At 41.8% G+C, this 22256-nt stretch overlaps 1 protein-coding gene across 3 annotated transcripts in view; it reads left to right on the top strand.

Annotated features, from left to right (window-relative positions):
• Nucleotides 1–1055: 1055 nt before the first annotated feature.
• ppp4r4 (protein phosphatase 4, regulatory subunit 4) overlaps nucleotides 1056–22256 on the top strand; it is a 135631-nt gene continuing 114430 nt past the window's right edge. For 2 of the 3 annotated variants that reach the window (XM_080202345.1, XM_080202344.1), the window contains exons 1-2: nucleotides 1086–1268; nucleotides 4532–4605. In XM_080202345.1, the coding sequence (XP_080058471.1) occupies nucleotides 1176–1268; nucleotides 4532–4605 (167 nt within the window). In that variant the 5' untranslated portion in view covers nucleotides 1086–1175. Of the gene's footprint in view, nucleotides 1269–4531; nucleotides 4606–22256 lie in introns of all 3 variants that reach the window. The other variant, XM_080202346.1, reaches the window with a different exon arrangement.

The raw sequence follows: 22256 nt of genomic DNA, 5'->3' as shown, positions 1-22256 counted from the left end.
TCTCCCCTCCATCCATCCACCCACCCTCTCCCCCCCCCATCCACCCTCTTCCCCCCCCATCCACCCTCTTCCCCCCCCATCCACCCTCTTCCCCCCCCCATCCACCCTCTCCCCCCCCCATCCACCCTCTCCCCCCCCCATCCACCCTCTCCCCCCCCCATCCACCCTCTCCCCCCCCCATCCACCCTCTCCCCCCCCCATCCACCCTCTCCCCCCCCCATCCACCCTCTCCCCCCCCCATCCACCCTCTCCCCCCCCCATCCACCCTCTCCCCCCCCCCATCCACCCTCTCCCCCCCCCATCCACCCTCTCCCCCCCCCATCCACCCTCTCCCCCCCCCCATCCACCCTCTCCCCCCCCCATCCACCCTCTCCCCCCCCCACCCACCCTCTCCCCCATCCACCCACCCTCTCCCCCCCATCCATCCACCCACCCTCTCCCCCCCATCCATCCACCCACCCTCTCCCCCCCCATCCATCCACCCTCTCCCCCCCCATCCATCCACCCACCCACCCGCTCCCCCCCACATCCACCCACCCTCTCCCCTCCCCATCCATCCACCCTCTCCCCTCCCCCCCCATCCACCCACCCTCTCCCCTCCCCCCCCAACCACCCACCCTCTCCCCTCCCCCCCATCCATCCACCCTCCTCCCCCCATCCATCCACCCTCCTCCCCCCCCATCCATCCACCCTCTTTCCCCCCCATCCATCCACCCTCTTTCCCCCCCATCCATCCACCCTCTTTCCCCCCCCATCCATCCACCCTCTTCCCCCCCCATCCATCCACCCTCTTTCCCCCCCCATCCATCCACCCTCTTTCCCCCCCCATCCATCCACCCTCTTTTCCCCCCCAATCCATCCACCCTCTTTTCCCCCCCAAGCCATCCACCCTCTTTCCCCTCCAATCCATCCACCCTCTTTCCCCTCCAATCCATCCACCCTCTTTCCCCCCCAATCCATCCACCCTCTTTCCCCCCCATCCATCCACCCTCTTTCCCCCCCCAATCCATCCACCCTCTTTCCCCCCCCAGTCCATCCACCCTCTTCCCCCCCAATCCATCCACCCTTTATCTGTTCGTCTGCCATCCATCCCACCCTCTCCACCTCCCACCGCCCCCCGCCATCCATCTACCCTCTTCTCAATCTTAAAACAACGAATATACAAAAGTCGAAAGATGATGGATTTCAGCCAAGATAATCTGTTTGGACAAATAGAAGATTTGCAAGAACTTAGTTTCATTGAGAGACCAGTGCGCAGATATCTGAAGGTATGTATCAGGGGAAAGGGTGGGGATTTTCATGATAAAAGATTTTAAAATACCTTTCTTCACTGCTTTGGTTGCCAACCCATCATTGTAAGTAGGACTCTCAAGGTTACTTAAACCAGGCACACAATAATTTGCCCTGGTTACAGTGCATTGAATGAAGGCAGCCCACTTATTCCTGACCCACTGCACTGGAAATGCACTTAAAGTGAAAATTGACTGCCTGCTCACAGCAACTGAGGCAACATCAGGTTTATTATATAGGGCCTCTGATAATACCAATTACAGCCGCAGGCAAGAGAAGCTGAATTACGTAAGTTAGCACCAAATGAAACATCAAATCTGCTGTACCAGGTCTCAAATTGTTAGCAAATTATGACTCATTTTAACGGGAACGTTTTTACCTGCTAACCATTAATATAGGTGTCGGTGCCACTTGCATTGTGCTTATTTATTCTAAGAACTGCATCCATAATTTGATATTTTATTTATTTAACACCAAATATGTGAGAGAATTGGAAAAAAATGGCAAATTGATGCTGAATAGATCAGATTATATTTCTGACCAAATATTAATATGGTTCTATTTTCATCCTGAAGTGCGAATGATTCACTGTTTAATGCATTCTGATGTACCAATTTAATGAAGACATTTCTGATGTGATACAGACTAGATGTTCTCACTGCTATGTATAACGGTTCACATCTAATCTGAACACAAAGTCAAATACTGTAGCTGCTGCAAATGTGAAATAAAAACAGGCAATGGTTGGAAATGCTCAGCAGGTCAGACTGCACTTGTTTTGACCAAAGACCATCAGCCTGAAATGTTAACTGTTTGTCTGTAGAGGTTGCCAGACCTGCTTATTATCTCCAGTGTTTTCTGTTCTTTACATGTAACCTGGATGTTGTTAACTTGCATAGATTGGTAATATGAAACCCAAGTTGAACCTAAAACATTAGCATTTACTGGCACAGCATATTTCATATAGCTATTTGTTTTTGACAAACTAACATCAGTTTGAGTAGGTTTTTTTCATGTAGCCTGTCAAATGCATTCATCAATTTAAGAACTGTCATTAGTAAAATGTTTTCAGTAGTAGGAAAAGAGAGAGAAAGACTTGCTTTTATATTCAGGACCTGAACTTTAATGTTTTTACTGTTGGAATGAAGAAAATGTCAATGTGCAGCCAACAAACACAAATTAATATGCTCTTATGGATCTTCATTGAGGAATAAATATTGGCCAGGGCAGCAGGGATTATTTCCTTTTTCCTTTTTGAAATAGTGCCTTGGGATCTTTTGTATCGATCTGAACAGGCGGAGGGGGCCTCAGTTTAATGCCTCATCCAAGAGAGGACACAGGCACTGCAGCAATCCTTCAGTACTGCACTGGAGTGTCAATCTTGATTTTTTTTTTGTGTGCTCAAATCCTGGAATGGGACTTGAAGCTGGAACCAACTGACTTGAGATAAGAGTGATAAAGCTTATTTATTAGTATCACAAGTAGACTTACATTAATACTGCAATGAAGTTACTGTGAAAATCCCTGAACCGCTATGCTCTAGCACCTGTTCGGGTACACTGAAGAAGAATTTAGCATAGCCAATGCACCAAACCAGCACGTCTTTTGACTGTGGGAGGAAACTGGAGCATCTGGAGGCAGCCCATGCAGATACAAGGAGGATGTGCAGACTCCGCACAGTCAGTGACCCAAGCTGGAAATTGAACGTGGGTCCATGGTGCTGTGAGGCAGGAGTGCTAACCACTGTGCCGTCGTGCTACTGACTTGCGGCAAGTTAATGCTAGCTTGTGAATCAGAACCTGCATATTTAGCTGCAGAATTGTGACTGGGCTGCAAAGAAATGGAACATCAAGTTTAAGATTACACTTTTTGAAGTTGGGGTTGTTTTAGGAAGGTGGAGTTGCCATTTGATCCATCAGACTATTGGAGAAAAGCCAAATTCTTTGCTTTCAACTGGTGTTCCTTTATGCTTTTACCCCCCGCCATTGTCCGGCTTCGATTCTGCCTTGTATATTTTATAAAAGTAGTAATGCTGTATTTAAATTATGATTTTTCTCTCCTAATGTAAAACATAAATGACTTCTCACTACTTGTGAGGAATCACGTGTCTAAACAAACTGCTACTCAGAACTGTGCTCGCTCATGACTAGTTCAGATTTAATTGTATTTTTCTATGTTAATGCATCGCTGTTCTGTAAGCGTATAACATAAAAATACTAGATAGTTGCCAATAAATTTGAAAATAGTGATCTAATCGCCTACTTGTGAGGTTATCCACTTTGGCAGAAATAATAGTAGGAGGGATTATTATTTAAAAGGCGAAAAGCTGCAACATGCTACGGTGCAGAGGGACCTGGGGGTCCTTGTGCACGAGTCGCAAAAACCCAGTCTGCAGGTGCAGCAGGTGATCAAGAAGGCAAATGGAATGTTAGCCTTTATAGCGAGGGGGATAGAGCATAAAAGTAGGGAGGTCTTGCTGCAACTGTACAGGGCACTGGTGAGGCCGCAGTTGGAGTACTGTGTGCAGTTTTGGTCGCCGTGCTTGTGGAAAGATATATTGGCCTTGGAGGGAGTGCAGAAGAGGTTCACTAGGCTGATACCGGAGATGAGGGGGTTGGCCTATGAACAGAGACGAAATAGACTGGGTCTGTACTCGTTGGAGTTTAGAAGGATGAGGGGGAGATCTTATAGAGATGTATAAGATAATGAAGGGGATGGATAGGGTAGAGGTAGAGAGATTCTTCCCGCTTAGAAAGGATAGCAGAACTAGAGGACAGAGCCTCAAGATAAGGCGGGGGGGGGGGCAGTTTAGATCAGAGTTGAGGAGGAACTTCTTCACGCAAAGGCTGGTGAATCTCTGGAATTCTCTGCCCATTGAAGTGGTGGAGGCTACCTCGCTGAATATATTTAAGTCATGGTTAGATAGATCTCTGATAGACAGGGGAATTAAGGGTTATGGGGAGAAAGCGGGAAAGTGGAACTGATCCACTTCAGATCAGCCATGATCTTACTGAATGATGGGGCAGGCTCGAAGGGCTAGATGGCCTACTCCTGCTCCTATTTCTTATGTTCTTATGTACTTGTCAACAATCACAAAATGCTGAGCTTTTTTCACTGCAGTTTTGTGATATCATCCGACATACCCTTGAGTTTCCTTTGATTGAAATTATCTTGAATTTTAATGGCAACCATCTAAATATTGCATGTCTACTCCACATTTAATATTTATTTATGTTTGTAGACGCCAGAAGAGATAGAAAGGTTGACAGTTGATGAAGAACTCAATGATATTGAAAGAGCTGTCTACCTTCTCAGGTAGGTTATGAATTCCCAAATTCCTAGCATTCTGGAAGAAAGGAGCAATAATGTCTGAAATTGTGGTTGCAGCATGTTTTGAAAATGAATATTCTTAAGCTATATGTCAACAGGCTTGAGATCACTTAGTTTTGAAAGATACCTGTGTGTTGGTTCTGTTTTTGGTACTTTTTTTGAGTAACCTGCCTGCTCATGACTGATCAGTGATAGAAAATAAAATACATATTTAGCTTCTTTTTCATAGTTTGCCTCTTGTCTTTCTCACTTCGCTATTTCAAGGGTTCTGTTATTGTAATTCATGACTATTGGAAACTGTATAACAATGTTTCAGATCTCGTGTCTCTCTCATTTTCCCTCGATTGAAAGTGCCTAAACCCTGGGTTTTATATCCAGTATGATGTTGCTTTGTAATACGTAGTGAAACTTCCACATCTGAAGCCAGTGCTAAATGCTATTTTATTAGCTGTAATTAACTATGCAAGTGCCATTGAAAGTTTCACATTTATAATAATTCTAGATTTTTAAGAAAACATTTGTCTATTTTTGATCTGTTTTGTTGCACGTCCTTCAAATTCACATGTCTTATTTACTCGCTGGGTTACTAGTTACCAGTGAGATTAAAATCTTGACCAATCTGTCTCCTTTGACTTGCTTTCTCATTAGGTTACACATTGGTAAGCTTTATTGACAGGCTAAAAACTTAATAAAAGGTTTATTCTTTGCTTTCATACACTTTTCAATAACTGTTATTGTCTTTGTTTGGTTCTTGCTTCTCTCCAAGCTTTAAATTACAAAGAAGCCATAAAATCTGGCATGCTTGTTTTGTACACTTACAATGTGCTAAGACTCAAGCCCATCTTGTGCTTCTTTGCACATTTGATGAATTTGCTGTTCTTGTTTTGTACTTGTCTAGAGTATGTGACATTCATTATTTGCTAGTGCAATTTCAAGAACCTAGAAACGAGATGTGAGCAATTTGTTTCTCTGGTGACCTACAACTATTTATAACAACATTAGACGACTTTTCTCAAAGCATACAAGTAAGCCATGTGTTCAGCGTGACTTGAAAATCTTTCTATGGGGTTTCAGTTAAGGTTCAAAATATCCTGCATAAGTATCCAAGAATATCTTTGTCAGTTTTCTATCTGACTCTGAGTATAAACTACTTCACATCTTTGCAGATTCTCTGTCAATCAAGATAGATGATCTCCAGGTTATTAACTTCCGTTTTTAATTACTACATGCTGTTTACTTTCCCCTTTCTCTTTTTTTCGAGAGTAATTTCAAAATGCTTAGCTTCTGTCCTTTTATATTTGTCAGTGTTTCAAGTTGCGTTAAATGCTATGTTGCTGAAGTCAGAAAGAGAGCTTCAATGGATGTTTTAAGATGATTACTAACTTGGAAACTTAGTAAACTTGTAGTATGTAAACAATAAGGGCAGGATAGCCCATACAGCCCCTCCAGCCTGCTCTACCATTCAATGCAATCATGGTTGAAAGTTTGCACCAAGTCTCTCTCCCCACATCCCTTTATTTCTTTCATGTCCAAAGATCTGTTAATCTCAGACTTGAATACACTCATTGACAAAGCACCCACAGTCCTCTGGGGTAAAGAATTCTAAAAATCTATGTCCATTAAAGGAGAAATTTCTCCTTATCTTAGTCCTAATTTGCTGGCTTCTTATCTTTAGACTATGCCAACAAGACTGTGGCTCTCCAGGGTGACTGCCTCTTAGCAATTCTATCTACAAATTTTTGTGTTTCAATAAGATCATATCTCAATCTTCTAAACTCCACAAAATATAGGGTCATTCTGCTGATAGGATAGTCCTCACATCCCCAAATCTATATGTTGAACCAACTTTGCACCCTTTCCAAGAGAAGTATATGTTTCCTTAGTTAAGGAGACTAAATCTACCCAAAAGAGACCACTCACTACTCCAAGTGTGATCTCATAAAAGTTCCATATATAAGTGCAGTAACATTTACTTACATTTATAGTCTAACACCCTTGCAGTAAAGACCAACATGCTATTTGGCTTCCTAATTGTTAGCTGTCCTCACATGTTACCATTGTGATTTGTCTACGAGGTAAAATCAATATTGTGCTTTTAAGTGCATAATTTCACATTTATCCACATTATGCTGCATCTGCTACCTTCCTGTCCAATCACAAAATCACTAATTTTTTACAGCCTCTTTACGTCCTTTTGTACCCAACCAGGCTTCATATTGTCAGCAGGTTTGGATGCATTACAGTTTTCCTCCTCATTTGAGGACCAAGTACTGACCCCTGAAGCACTCCACGAATTACACCCTTGCAATCTGAAAATGACTCATTTATTCTGACATTTTTTTCCATTCATCTTCTATTCAAGCTAATGTTAACCCCAATACAGTAAACCCTAATTGTGTATTGCAACCTCATGTGAGACACCTAATTGAAACGTTCTGAAAATCCAAATATATAACATGCACGGATTTCCCCTTCCTTATCCTACTAGTTGCATCCTCAATTGCGGCTCAGTTGGCCCCATTGCTGTCTCCTGAATCAGGAGGCTGTGGGTTCAAGTTCTGTTCTAGAGACTTTGGCATATAAATCTAGATTTCACACTTCAGTGCAGTGCAGTTTTGAGAGAATGCTGTCATCTTTTGGGTGAGACATTAGACAAAGGTCCTGTCTGCTTTCTTAGGTGGGTGTCAAAGATCCCCTGACATTGTTTGGAAGGAAAGCAGGGATATTACCGATGTCTCGACCAGTATTTACCCCACAGTCAACATCAGTAACATGGATTATCTCTGGTTGTTATCACGTTGCTATTTGTGGGCAATTGATTAATGCAAATTAGTTGCTGCATTTCCTACGTTACAAGTGGCTGCACTTCAAAAATACTTAATTGGCTGTAAAGTGTTTTCAAGCTTTGAGGTCATGAAAGGTGATGTATGAATGTAAGTTTTTTTTTTCCCATCAGTTTAAAAGGAAAAGTTAATGCATTTGTTAGACACAAGTTTCTTTCCATGAGGCTGTTTTGGCTCTGCCTAATCACATTATGATTTTCCAATTTGCTTTGTTACCATGCCCTTCAATTATTGCATTTTCCCTACACTGATGTTAGACTAACTTGCCTAAAGTTCTCTATTTCCTCTCTCCCTGCTATCTTCCAATTCATTGGCAATGTTCTGGAATCTATAAAGTTTTGGAAAATCAAAATCAATGCATCCATGATCTTTCTTTTAGAACTGTAGGATGTAGGCCATCAGGCCCAGGGGATTTGTCGGTCTTATGTCCGATTAATTTTTCCAGTACTTGTTCTTTGCTGATTTTAAATTATTTTTAAGTTTCTTATTCTGGTTAGATCCTTGATTCCCCACAATTTCCAAAATGTTAATTGTGTCTTCTTCAGTGAAGATGGAAATAAAATATTTGTTTGGTTCAGTTTTTTTTTATTTGCCATTATCCCTTCTCCTGACTCTGACTCTGAAGGACCTGTGTTTACTCTTGCTAATGTCCTCCTTTTTACACATTTGTCTAAACTTATACAACTTGTTTTTATAATTCTTGTTAGCCTTTTCTTGTATTATTTGTATTATTTATATTATCCTTAGGCTTACTCTTTATTGGTAAAATGGTAAGCCTGTTCGTTTGGTCAGATACTATTCTTAATTTCCCTGGTTAGCCACTGATACCAATACCGTTTCTTCAGCTCTTCTTCCTCAAGGGAACTTGTTGACGAAATGAATTATTCCTCTAACTGTGAAGCTTTTCTGCCGTTATTTTGTTTAAACAACTTCAAAATCTACTTCTGCCTACCTGCCCCTCAAATTGTGTAAATGGCTTTCTTTAAATGTATACCCCAGATTTGGGCTTACCAATATCACTTTCAATTTGACAGTACTAGGTCTAAAGTAGCCTACTTCTTAACCGGTTTCTTGTCATTTTGATCTAAATTGTATAGATGATTTGTCTGTGCGTAATAAGTTTGGATGAACAAGTTATCAAAATATATTTTTATCTATAATTCATGATATGTTCCAAGACAATAGTCATTTAATAGCATGTAATAAGTTGATTGAGTGAAGTTTGTTAAAATTTATATTGGTGGGAGTGTGGTAATATTTAATGAATGATTCCTGATCAAATAGTGATTTTTGCATCAAGCTTTTCTGTTTAATATGAACAGGAGCGAGTTTGAAGTTTTAAAAAAAAATGTATTCCTTTACGAGATGTAATCAACTACTGGCAAGATCAGCATTTATTGTCAAACGCTAATTGCACTTGAAAAGGTGGTGTCAAGTCACCATCTCAAACTGCTATAAGTCCTTCTGGTGTAAGTAAGCACATAGTGCAGTTGAAGAGGGAGTTCCAGGGTTTCGATCCAGTGGCAATATTGTTCTAAGTCAAGATGGTGTTTGAGTTAGAGAGGAACTTGCAATTAGTGGTGTTCCCATACGTCAGCTATTCTTGTCCTTCTAGGTGTTACAGGTTGATTTTGAAAGGTGCTGTTGAAGAAAGAAGCCTTGGTGGGTTTTTGCAGTGTAGCTTGTAGATTGTACACTCAGCAGTTACTGTGTGCTGGTGGTGAAGGTAGTGAATATTTGAGGTGGGGGGGGGTGCGGGGTAGAATGTCAAGCGGTGGCTTTGTCTTAAATGGTATTGAGCTTCTTGAGTGTAGTTGGAGCTGCACTAATCCAGGCCAATGGAGACTATTCCATCTCAGTCCTGATATGTGCCTTGTTGGTGGTGGATAAACTGTTGGGAAGTCGTAAGTTGAGTTACTTGTTGCAGAATTCCCAGATTCTGACCTTTTTGGAGCCACAGTGTTTATGTGGCTGGTCCACTTAGGCTTCAGTAGTAACCCAAGATGTTGATGGTGAGGGATCCTGCAGTGGTAATACTGTTGAATGTCAAGGATGGTTAGGTTCTCTCTTGTTGGAGATGATTATTGCCTGATACTTGTGGCGTGAATGTCACTACATTGCAGGTGGACATCACAATCTGTACCGGACAATGGATGAGAATTGGTATGGTACTTTGCAGTGTGAGTGACTGAAGAAAGTGATCTGCTGGAGAAATGTGTTACAACTTTAAATCTATTCCACAATCCAATATTGCCTTACTGTTGACTACCTTAGGCTTTCTTTTAGGAGTTTTTCTATCAAAATTGGCAGATTCTCTGAGGGTATGTCTTTTTTTTCAAGTTCATTTTTGCAGCACCTATCAGTAAGAAAATGGCACAGTGGTTAGCACTATTGCCTCGCAGTGCCAGGGACCTGGATTCAATTCCGGCCTCAGGTCACAGCCTGTGTGGAATTTGCATATTCTCCCTGTGTCTGCATGGGCTTCATCCAGAGCTCTGGTTTCCTTCCACAATTCAAAAATGTGCGGGTTAAGTTGATTAGCCATACTACTGCAAAATTGGCATTACGTTAATACTTAGTTAACCAGTTACCAGCTGTCAGATCAACCATGTTAGTGAAATAGTGATTAAGAGAAGCTAATGAGAAATGAGGAGTCAAACAGGGTAAATGAGTGGTGACAGGAATAAGGCCTGGGTGTGATTGTGGTTGATGCGGACTTGATGGACCAAGTGGCCTCCTTCCGTACTGTAGAGATTCTATGAAAAGTGTTTGGTTTCTTGATCCAACATGTAATGTATTGGTGAACTATATATGTAAGTGAGTTCCTAGCTTCAGTCCCTGGTTTGTCTGTAGAATGAAGTTGAGCCTGACATTTTAGTTCTCCGTCATTGGGTTAAGGAAGGGGAATAATTGCTTGGTTTTATGATTCTGACTTTTATTCAATAATGTTTACTGAAAAATCACTTTTTGATGAGTACCTGGCAAGGACAGAATCAAGCTTAGCGCTAATTTCTGTGGTTAAGTAACCTGTCAAACACACACGGTCGCTTGGATGACTGGAAAAGTACTGCAAAATCTTCCCAAAATCTCCACAGCCTTTCAAAAAGGAGAGAAAATTGAATTGGAAAAAAGGAGACATTTTACAAATTATCGAATGGTTATAATATGGACAGTTTTGTCACACTGAGGAAACCTATTCGTATTGAACAGCTCTGTGGTATTATGGTGTTGCGCCCTCACGAAGTTGAAAACTAATGGTTTATCGACCACTGATTATTCTTTTAATGTGCAAACCCCTACAAGTAATGCTAGCCTAAGTCTTTGCAGGCTATCAAAAGGCACTTTTTTAAACGATTCTCTCCATTGTTTGAGCAGTTAGAGATTAATTGACAGGATTAGAATAGAGTGATCCCATTATGTTTGACTCCTCATTTCTCATCAGCTCCTCTTAATCACTATTTCACTAACATGGCTGATCTGACAGCTGGTAACTGGTTAACTAAGTATTAATGCAATGCCAATTTTGCAGTAATTACAGGTTGCAACAGCAGATAGTGAACACAGCATAGCTTCCAGTGATTTGTATGCAGAACAGATTTCTGATATGATGACGTTTTCATAATTTAGATTTGCCTTTTGTAATTTTAAATATTTCTTCTTGTGTTAGTATGACTTTGGTATTAAATCTTGCAAAAGGTGTTGAGTGTTGTAAAATAGTAACATCCCGAAGGATATTTATTTGTATGCTAAATATTTATTTTAACATTGGTAATTTAATGGATTACAAGCATGTTGCTTCAGGCCTATATTGTAAATGATGGTTCTTCATGCTCAGTCCTTTATTGGCTAGTTTGAAGTTTCAGGATGAGTTGAAACATATATTCAGAAAAAGAATGGGAAATATTAATGTGTGAATCAAAATAACCTAACAGGTATATGTGCTCAGTATGAATCAAGGCCGAGAATTGGTAGTTTGGTGATAAATATAAAAATGGGGAAAATAATAATTAAGTTTTTATATTTGATTGCACAGGTTATGATTATAGTAATTGAATATTCCGCTTGGCACCTCCCAATAAAAAGGTGCATCGTACTCTATAGCACGATAGTTGTTTACAACATAGGAGTGCGTCATTCAACCCATGTCAATGTTAAATCTTCAGAGAATTCCAGAGCTAATCCCAGTGTATTAACTTTATAGTTAAACTACTTAAAACTACAAATAATTGTTGAATGATATTTTAAACTTATTAGTTAAATAAAGTAAAAGAGAAGTAGCAGAGTGATGTATGTTAGAGCTGTAGCATGTCGGAATTGGTAGACACCTATGTGGTGAACAACAGCCACATCTGCAGTTGGCATCAGTAGCTTGAGAAACTTTGACTCAGAGTTGATTAGCTAGAGCCTGAGGTTCAGACACAGCAGTGAATGTGGGAGAGGGAAAGTCCCTCTCTCACTTGATCCTGCATCACTTGATCCAGGTATCAGTCAAACCTATTGGGTTACGTATTTCTGATTTGGAAGAGGCTCAGTCTGTCAATCCTTTTCTGACCTGTGTAATACATATGCATTTCTAGTGTGATCCTTGTTAATCATCTTGGCACCCTTGACATACTTCTCTCATTTTAATAAAATGATAACCAGTACTCCTACATGTGATCTAACAAACGTTCGTTACAGGTTTAGCATAACACCCCTAATACTTTTCAATTCTATCATGCTTTGTTTTTTATGGCTTTGTTAACCAGTTATGCAATTTTTAGTGATTGTTTATGTACTCCAAGGTCCCTTTACCCCACCAAAACTTTCAATGTATTAACTCACATGTATTTATGTTGAACTTCATGTGACATTTATTTTCCTATCCTGCTAGTTTATTAATGCCCTGCATTTGTTGCAGACCTGTGAGTGTTGAGTATCCCTCCATTTATTTCATTCACAAAGTTAGAAATTGTGTTTCTCATTTCAAAGTCCAAATTGTTAATGTAAATTGTCAACAGCAGTGGTCACAGCATTGATCGTTGTGTAACACCACTTCCACTTTTTTGTCATTCTGAAAAACTACCCTTACTCCCACTCTCTTTGGTTTCTGCTTTGAAGCCAGCAAGCAATCCATTCTGCCACTTGTCCCCTGACTCCATGTTCTCTGACCTTATTAGTTCATTAAGGGCAATCTTATTGAAGGCATTTTAAAAATCCAGGTGAATTAACATCTGCTACATTAGTGTTGTTTGCTTTCTCTGTTACCACAAAAAAAATGTTGTTCAAGGAAGATTTTCACTTCTGAAATCCATGCTTGACTGATCATTGTTACATTCTCATTGCTAGAAATTCTTCTAATCTCTCCTGTAATTGGAATTAACTTATTTTTTCTGCCATTGATGTTAAGCTGACTGATTTGTAATTCCCTTGGTATGCTCTGTTTACCTCCCTCCACCCCTAGCCTTAAAGTAAAAATTACCTTAGTTTTCTACCTGTCCTCTGGCACTACACCTTGAATGATTAAATATGAGTTGTAATGCTCCTTATTCCTTTCTTAGGTTCTTATAAAATATGTGGATGCAATCTATCCGGACCAGGGGTTTTATCCTCTGAGCTTTTGTTTTTTTTGGTTGTACTGTGTGAAATTTGGTGGGAATAGAAACATATGTGACGAAGCAAGTTATGAGGAGGACCTGGAGTCTGCAAAGGGATATAGATAGGTTAAGTGAATGAGTAAATGTTTGGCAGAGGGAGTATAATGTGGGTCATAAGAACTAGGAGGAAGAGTAAGTCATCTGGCCTCTCGACCTACTCCGCCATTCAATAAGATCATGGCTGATCTTTTTGTGGACTCAGCTCCATTTACTTGCCTGTTCACATAACCCTTAATTCCTTAACTGTTCAAAAATTTATCTATTCTTGCCTTAAAAACATTCAATGAGGTAGCCCCAACTGTTTCACTGGGCAGGGAATTCCACAGATTCACAACCCTTTGTGTGAAGAAGTTCCTCCTCAACTCAGTCCTAAGTCTGCATCCCCTTATTTTGAGGCTATGTCCCCAACTTCTAGTTTCTTCTGCTTCTACCTTATCTGTTCCCTTAGTAATCTTCTAAGATCTCCCCTCGTTCTTCTGAATTCCAATGAGTATAGCCCCAGTCTACTCAGTTTCTCCTCATAATCCAACCCTCTCAACTCCGGAATCAACCTGGTGAATCTCCTCTGCATCCCCCCCAGTGCCAGTAAATCCTTTCTCAAGTAAGGAGACCAAACTGTAAACAGAACTCCAGGTGTGGCCTCACCAGCAGCTTATACCTCACTGTTTTTAAACTCCATCTCGCTAGCAATGAAGGACAAAATTCCATTGCCTTCTTAATTACCTGCTGCACCTACAAACCAACTCCTTGAGATTCCTGCACAAGGACATCCAGATCCCTCTGCACAGCAGCATGCTGCAATTTTATACCATTTAAATAATAGTCCATTTTATAAGAACATAAGAAATAGGAGCAGGAGTAGGCCATCTAGCCCTTCGAGCCTGCCCCGCCATTCAATAAGATCATGGCTGATCTGTCGTGGCTCAGTTCCACATTCCCGCCCTCTCCCCTTAATCCCCTCTCCTATCAAAAACCCATCAACCCGCGTCTTAAAAATATTTAGTGAGGTAGCCTCCACCACTGGAAGTCTTTGAGAACATTATATGTGCAGTGGACAATGGGGAACCTGTGGATGTGGTGTATCTGGATTTCCAGAAGGCGTCTGACAAGGTGCCACACAAAGACTGCTACGTAAGATAAAAGTGCACTATGTTACAGGTAATGTATTAGCATGGATAGAGGATTGGTTAACTAACAGAAAGCAAAGAATGGGGGTAAATGGGTATTTTTCTGGTTGGCGATCAATGACTAGTGGTGTGCCTCAGGGATCAACGTTGGGACCGCAATTGTTCACAATTTGGAGTTGGAGACCAAGTGTAGTGTGTCAAAATTTGCAGATCACACTAAGATGGGTGGCAGAGCAAAGTGTGCAGAGGACGCTGAAAGTCTGCAAAGATGGTAGGCGAGGATCTGGCAGATGAAGTATCCTCGCCTACCATCTTTGCAGACTTTCAGCGTCCTCTGCACACTTTGCTCTGCCACCCATCTTAGTGTGATCTGCAAATTTTGACACACTACACTTGGTCTCCAACTCCAAATTGTGAACAATTGCGGTCCCAACGTTGATCCCTGAGGCACACCACTAGTCATTGATCGCCAACCAGAAAAATACCCATTTACCCCCATTCTTTGCTTTCTGTTAGTTAACCAATCCTCTATCCATGCTAATACATTACCTGTAACATAGTGCACTTTTATCTTACGTAGCAGTCTTTGTGTGGCACCTTGTCAGACGCCTTCTGGAAATCCAGATACACCACATCCACAGGTTCCCTATTGTCCACTGCACATATAATGTTCTCAAAGACTTCCACCAAATTAGTCAAGCATGACCGTCGCTTCTTGAACCCATGCTGTGTCTTACCAATGGGACAATTTATATCCAGATGTGTCGCTATTTCTTCCTTGATAGATTCAAGCATTTTCCCTATTACAGAAGTTAAGCAAACCAGCCTATAGTTACCTCCCTTTTGTCTACCTCCTTTTTTTAAACAGTGGCATCACATTTGCTGTTTTCTAATCTGCAGGAACCACCCCAGAGTCCAGCGAATTTTGGTAAATTACCACTAGTGCATTTGCTATTTCTCCTGCCATGTCTTTTAGTACCCTGGGATGCATTCCATCAGGACCAGGAGATTTGTCAACCTTTGGGCCCATTATCTTGCCTAACGCTACCTCTTCCGTGATAATAGTTTCTAGGTTCTCACCTGCCATACCCTTCCTGTCATTAATTTTTGGCATGTTATTGAAAAATACCTATTCAGTGCCTCAGCTATTTTCTCATTTCCAGTCAATGTGCAGTTTTCCACTTTGGTAGGGAGAATAGAGTATGTGGAGAGAGATTACAGAACACAGAGAAGTATGGGTACCCTTGTGCATGAATCATAAGTTACTATACAGTTACAGCAATAGGAAGGCAAATTGAATTATGGTCTCTGTTGCAATGGAGCATAAAAGTAGGAACATCTTGCTATAATTGTACAGGGCATTGGTGAGACCACGCAGAGGTATTGGGTACATTTCTCGTTTTATTTAAGGAGGGATATCTTTGCATTGAAGAAAATTCAGAAAAAGTTCACTAGATTGATTCTTGGAATTAAGGGGTTATCTTGAGATGAAAGCTTGAACAGATTGGATCCATATTCATCCATATTTAGAAAAATGAGAGGTGATTTTATTGAAACATAAATTCTTGGGGGATTTGACAAAGTAGGTGCTGAGAGAATGTTTCCACTTCTGTGGGAAGTGTAGTATTCAGGGAGTCAGTTTCAGAATAGAGTCATAGACCCAATTTGTCCATGCTGCCTTTTTTTTTTCAAACCCCTAAGCTAATTCCAACTGCCCACATTTGGTCCATATCCTTCTGTACCCAACTTAGCCATGTAACTAAGTGCTTTTTAAAAGACATAATTGTACTTGACTCTTCTACTACCTGTGGCAGCTTGTTCAAACACTCACCCTCTGTGTGAAGAAATTGCACCTGTAGACACTTTTGTATCTCTCCCCTTTCACTTTAAACCTGTGTCCTCTAGTTTTAGACTCCCCTACCTTTGGGAAAAGATGTTGACTATCTCCCTGATCTATGCCCCTCATTATTTTATAGACCGCTGTAAGACCCCTCAGCCTCCTATGCTCCAAGGTAAAAAGTTTCAGTCTATCCAACCTCTCTGTAAAACTCAAACCATCAAGTCCCGGCAGTATCTTAATAAATCTCTTCTGCACTCTTTCTAGTTTAATAATATCCTTTCTATAGTAGGGTGACCAGAACTGCGCACAATATTCCAAGTGTGGCCTCACCAATGTCTTGTACAACTTCAACAAGATGTCCCAACTCTGTATTCAGTGTTCTGACTGATGAAAGCAACCATGCTGAATGCCTTCTTCATTTGGTGAAATGTCATTCTGCCATTTTGGTGGCACAGTGATTAGCACTACTGCCTCACAATGCCAGGGACCCGAGTTCGATTCCTGGCTTAGGTCGCTGTCTGTGTGGAATCCGCACATTCTCCCTGTGTCTGCACAGGTTTCCTCCGGGTGCTCTGATTTCCTTCCTCAGTTTGAAAGATATGCTGGTTAGGTGCATTGACCATAGTAACTTCTCCCTCAGTGTACCTGAACAGGCACTGGAGTGTGGCGATGAGGGGATTTTCACAGTAACTTCATTGCAGTGTTAAAGTAAGCCTATTTGTGACACTAATAAATAAACTAGTTGAGACAAATGAGGGGAATATTTTCTCTGTGAGTTGTTAATTTTTGGAATTGTTTCCTCAAAGAATAATGGAACCTAGGTCATTGAGTGTATTCAAATCTGAATTGATCAGATTTTTCATCTGCAAGGATTATGAAGTGCAGGTGGAAAATTGATGTTGAGGCAGAAATCTGACCAGCCATGCTCTTATGGAATGGTGGTACAGACTCGCTGGGCTGAATGGTCTACTGCTTGTGGTTTTTACTTGCAATTAGTTATTTTATTTCAAATTTAAAAGTGCATTACAATTTTTTTAAGTGAGTTTAAAAACCTGTTGTTTAATACAATTTTCAACCTATTTCATTCATTCTTGGCTGAATTAATGAAAATATTTTACTTTTTGAAATCTCCAGCTATCAATGCTGCTTTGTTTAATTCATGGCCTGTGGAGGAAAAATTGTTTTTAAGTTGTATTCTCTCAAAGTTACCACGCTTTTCTTCCCCCAAAAAAATACAATCCTTGACCTTTCTGTGCTTAGAAAATATCACTCCAACTCCAAACTTCCCTTCCTCACCACCGTTCTTGAGCCAAAATAAAAACAGTAAATGCAGAGAAACTGAGCAGGTCTGGCTTCATCTGTGGAGAGAGAAACGGAGTTAATGTTTTGAGTCCAATATAACTGCTCTGCTCTTCTGAACCTGGTTCTTGAACCAGTTGTTGCCTGCCAATGCATGCTCACATTTACGACGACTCCATGCTTGAACTGTCCAACTAGTTTCTGTCCCATCACAGTACTGAAGGAGTCCCAGATAAAGTTTCAAATGACGTGACTCTTTAACAATAATGCATGGTACCTCCTCCTGTTTTCATGACCTCTGTCTGCAGCCTTTGACATGGCATGGTTTCCAACACTTCACTATTAGCCAGCTGAGTGGAACTGCCTTCATGTGATCTGCTGTTACTCATCCAGTCGTAGCCACAGAATTGTATATGATTGCATTACTTTCCACCATTGTATGCTGAAATTCCTCCAATGGATCTATCATTGATCCTCTCCTAGTTGACACCTACATGTTGTTTCCGGGGGACATCATCCAAAAATATCAGGTTCTTCATGCTCACTGACAGCACCAGTGCTAACTTTACATCAACCCCGTGAACCACACCCACTACTGCTGTGCTGTCAGACTTCTTGTCTGTCATCTAGTCCCAGATGAGGCAAAATTTCCTTGAATTAAATATTAGGAGGATGGAAAGCCATTGTCTTTGGTCATTGTTACTTGTTACAAATTTCATCTGCTTATTCCCTTCTCCATAACCATGCCTACCTCTGTGCCTGCTTCAGTCCATTTTTACTTTTATCTCTGTATTCCAATGCTTTTCTACTGGCTTCCCATCCTTCACATTTTGCAAATTTCAGCTCATTAAAGACAGTTGTACAGAACTACAGTCAGACCCCATGTGGAGTTCAGTTCAGTTTTGGGCATTACATCACAGGAAGGACAAATTAGCTTTGAAAGTGGTGTAATTCAGATTCCTCAGACTTAACCTGGTCGGTTTTACGCAAAATAATACAAGCAGATTTAAGGATGATCCAATCAATGTGTTTGAAATGTTAATAGGATTCATTAATATTTATACAAATAAATTTTTTAATTTATTCTCAGGATGTGAGCATTGCTGCCAAAACCAGCATTTATTTCCTATCTGTAATTGCCCTTGAGAAGGTGGTGGTGAGTCACCTTCCTTAACACCTGCAGATCATGTGGTGCAGGTATACCCACAGAGCTGAAAGGGAGGGAGTTCCAGAATTTTTACCCAGAGATAGTTCCAAGGTCTCCTGTCCTTGTTCTTCTAGCTAGTAAAGGTTGCAGTTTTGGCCAATGCTGTTGAGGGAGACTTGGCAGGTTGCTGCAGTCCATTGAATGCACTGTTGTAATTGTGTGCTGGTGCTGGTGCTGGAGCGATGAATGAATGTTTTGAGGTGGTGGATGAAGTGCTGTTCAAGCAGACTGCTCTGATGTGGATGGTATTGATCCCCTTGAATGTTACTGGAACTATATCCATCTAGATAAAGTGGAGAGTATTCCATCAGCAAATATTTTCACTTTTCAACCTTATGATGAAGGGGAGATCACAGAATCCCTACAGTGCAGAAGGAGGCCATTTGGCCCATTGTGTCTGCACTGACCACAATCCCACCCAGACCCTATTCCCATAACCCCACGTTTACCCTGCTAATCTCCTGACATTCGGGTTAATTTAGCATGGCCAATCAACCTAACCTGCACATCTTAGACGGAGGGAGGAAACCGGAGTACCCAGAGGGAACCCATGCAGACATGGGGAGAATGTGCAAATTCCACACGGACAGTGACCTGAGGCTGGAATTGAAACCGGGTTTCTGGTGCTGTGAGGCAGCAGTGCTAACCACTGTGCCAAAGTACCACCCATAGAGACCATTGAAGATGGCTGGGCCTAGGACACTGCTTTGAGGGACTCCTGCAGAGATGCCCTGGGACTTAGGTGCTTAGCCTCCAGCAACCACAGCTCTCTTGCTTTGTGCTGGGTATGACTGCAACCACTGGAGAACTTTTTCCCTGATTCCCATTGAATTGATTTTTGCCAGGTCTCTCCACATTTAGTCAAATGTTGCCTTGATGTCAAAGGCAGCCCCTCTCCCTTCTCAACTCTTTTGTCCATGTTTGGACCATGGCTATAATAAGGTTTGAAGCCAAGTGGTCTAGACAAAATGCAAACTGAGATCAATATATAGGTTGTTGCTGAGCAAGTAGCACGTAATAGCACTATTAATGGCACCTTCCACTTTTTGATAATTGACGGTAGACGGATAGGGTGATAATTGACCGGAATGCATTTTCCCTGCTTTTTGTGTATTTTTCCACCTTTTTGAATAGATGCTAATATAGTAGCTGTACTGAAACACCTTTGTTAAGTGTGTGGCTAGTTCTGGAGCACAAGTCTTCAGTAATATAGCTGGGCTGTTGTCAGGGCCCAATTCCAGTGCTTTTAAACACTTCTTTCTGTTACCAGAGAGTGAATTAAATCATCAGAAGAATGTAACCTGTGATGGTAGGGACCTCAGGAGAAGGCCAATGAAGTTTATCTATTCATTGCTTCCGGCTGAAGATGGTTACAAATGTTTTCGCCTTTTCTGTTGCATTGATGTAGTGGGCTCCCCAAGATTGGGATGGGTATGTTTTTCGAACTTCCTCTACTTGTTTAATTGTCCACTATCATTCATGCTTGTATATGGTAAGACTACAGAGTTTTGATCTGGCCCATTGGGAGTAGAGGGTTACAGTTATTCTCAATATCGGAACAAGGGAACATAAGAGCCAGGATCTCTGTGAGTGAAACAAAACAGCACTTTCCAATACAATGCGTTAAAGAAAACCTGAATTGTCTTTCATGGATGTTGATATAACTGGAGTTTTCAAGACTGAAATAATTAAATATTTATTAGGTAAAGGTGTCAAGGGATTTGGAGCTAAGATGGGTTGGAATTGAGGTACGCATCAGGCATAAGCTAGTCAAATGGTGGAGCAGGTGTGAGGGGTTGAATAGACATATGTTTTTTTTTCACTCTGTTGCTTGCATCCTCTCCCACAGATCAAGTTCAGCTCAACTCCTATCCTTGTTGATCTATCTTGTCATTCACTTACTATTCAAATTGGAATTCTCTTCTGTGTTTAAATCCCTTCATTTCCTCTATATGTAACCCTCTACACTCCTTTCACATCTCTGTTTCTTTTACTTGGCACCAGAGCAAGGAGCACAGTGCCTATACCACCTTCACCTGCACTAAAACTCACTTGTTAAAACTGTCTGTCTAGACCTCTGAAAATCATTTCAAAGTACCTTACAATGTTTAAGATAGGAACATAGAAACTAGAAGCAGGAGTAAGCCATTTGGATGTCAAAAGTTGCAGCAGGACATAAATAGGATGCAGGACTGGGCGGAGAAGTGGCAGATGGACTTCAACGCGGATAAATGTGTAGTCGTCCATTTTGGCAGAACCAACGGGATGAACGAGTACACTATCAAGGGCAGGAGTCTTAGCAGTGTTGAAGAGCAGAAGGATCTTGGGGTCTGGGTCCACAGGACTCTTAAATCGGCCTCGCAGGTGGAGGAGGTGGTCAAGAAGGCGTATGGTGTACTGGCCTTCATTAACCGAGGGATTGAGTTTAGGAGTCGGGAGGTAATGCTGCAACTTTATAAGACCCTTGTCAGGCCTCGTTTGGAGTACTTTGCGCAGTTCTGGTCGCCTCACTATAGGAAAGACATAGAAGCTATTGAAAGGGTACAGAGGAGATTTACAAGGATGTTGCCTGGACTGGGAGGCATGCCTTATGAAGTTAGGTTGAGGGAGCTGGGTCTCTTCTCCCTGGCGAGACGAAGGTTGAGAGGCGACCTGATAGAAGTTTATAAAATGTTGAGAGGAATAGATAGGGTGGATTCTCAGAGGCTAATAGGAGGCAGAGAGTGGGGGTCAACGGGTGCTATTCGGATTGGCGGATGGTGACTAGTGGAGTGCCCCAGGGGTCGGTGCTGGGGCCTCAGCTTTTTACCATTTATATAGATGATCTGGAGGAGGGAACCGAGTGTAGAGTGTCGAAATTTGCGGATGACACCAAGATTGTGGGAACGGCAAATTGTGCGGAGGGTGTGGAGAGTCTGCAGAAGGATCTAGATAGGCTGGGCGAATGGGCCAGGAAATGGCAAATGGAATTTAATGTTGGCAAGTGTGAGGTGGTCCACTTTGGTAGGAAGAATGGTAGGAAGGACTATTACTTACGTGGCGAAAAACTGCAGCAGGCGACGGTGCAGAGGGACCTCGGGGTCCTTGTGCATGAGTCGCAAAAACCCAGCTTGCAGGTGCAGCAGGTGGTCAGGAAGGCAAATGGGATGCTGGCCTTCATAGCGAAGGGGATTGAATATAAAAGTAGGGAGGTCTTGCTGCAGCTGTATAGGGCATTGGTGAGGCCGCAGCTGGAGTACTGTGTGCAGTTTTGGGCGCCGCACCTGCGCAAAGATATTTTGGCCTTGGAGGGAGTGCAGAGGAGGTTTACTAGGCTGATACCGGAGTTGAGGGGCTTGAGCTATGAGGAGAGGCTGAATAAACTAGGCTTGTACTCGTTAGAGTTTAGAAGAATGAGGGGAGATCTCATTGAGACGTATAAGATGATGAATGGGATGGATAGGATAGAGGTGGAGAGACTCTTCCCGCTCAAAAAAGACACTAAGACTAGGGGGCACAGCCTCAAGATAAAGGGGGGGCGTTTTAGAACGGAGTTGAGGAGGAACTTCTTCACTCAAAGGGTGGTGAATCTCTGGAATTCTCTACCCGTTGAAGTGGTGGAGGCTGCCTCGCTAAATATTTTCAAGAAGCGGGTTGATGGGTTTTTGATAAGAGAGGGGATTAAGGGTTATGGGGAGAGGGCCG

This window comes from Carcharhinus amblyrhynchos, chromosome 14 (assembly GCF_965287045.1).
Source record: "Carcharhinus amblyrhynchos chromosome 14, sCarAmb.v2.hapA, whole genome shotgun sequence".
Lineage (NCBI taxonomy): Eukaryota > Metazoa > Chordata > Chondrichthyes > Carcharhiniformes > Carcharhinidae > Carcharhinus > Carcharhinus amblyrhynchos.
This window is presented reverse-complemented; position numbering and strand designations above follow the sequence as displayed.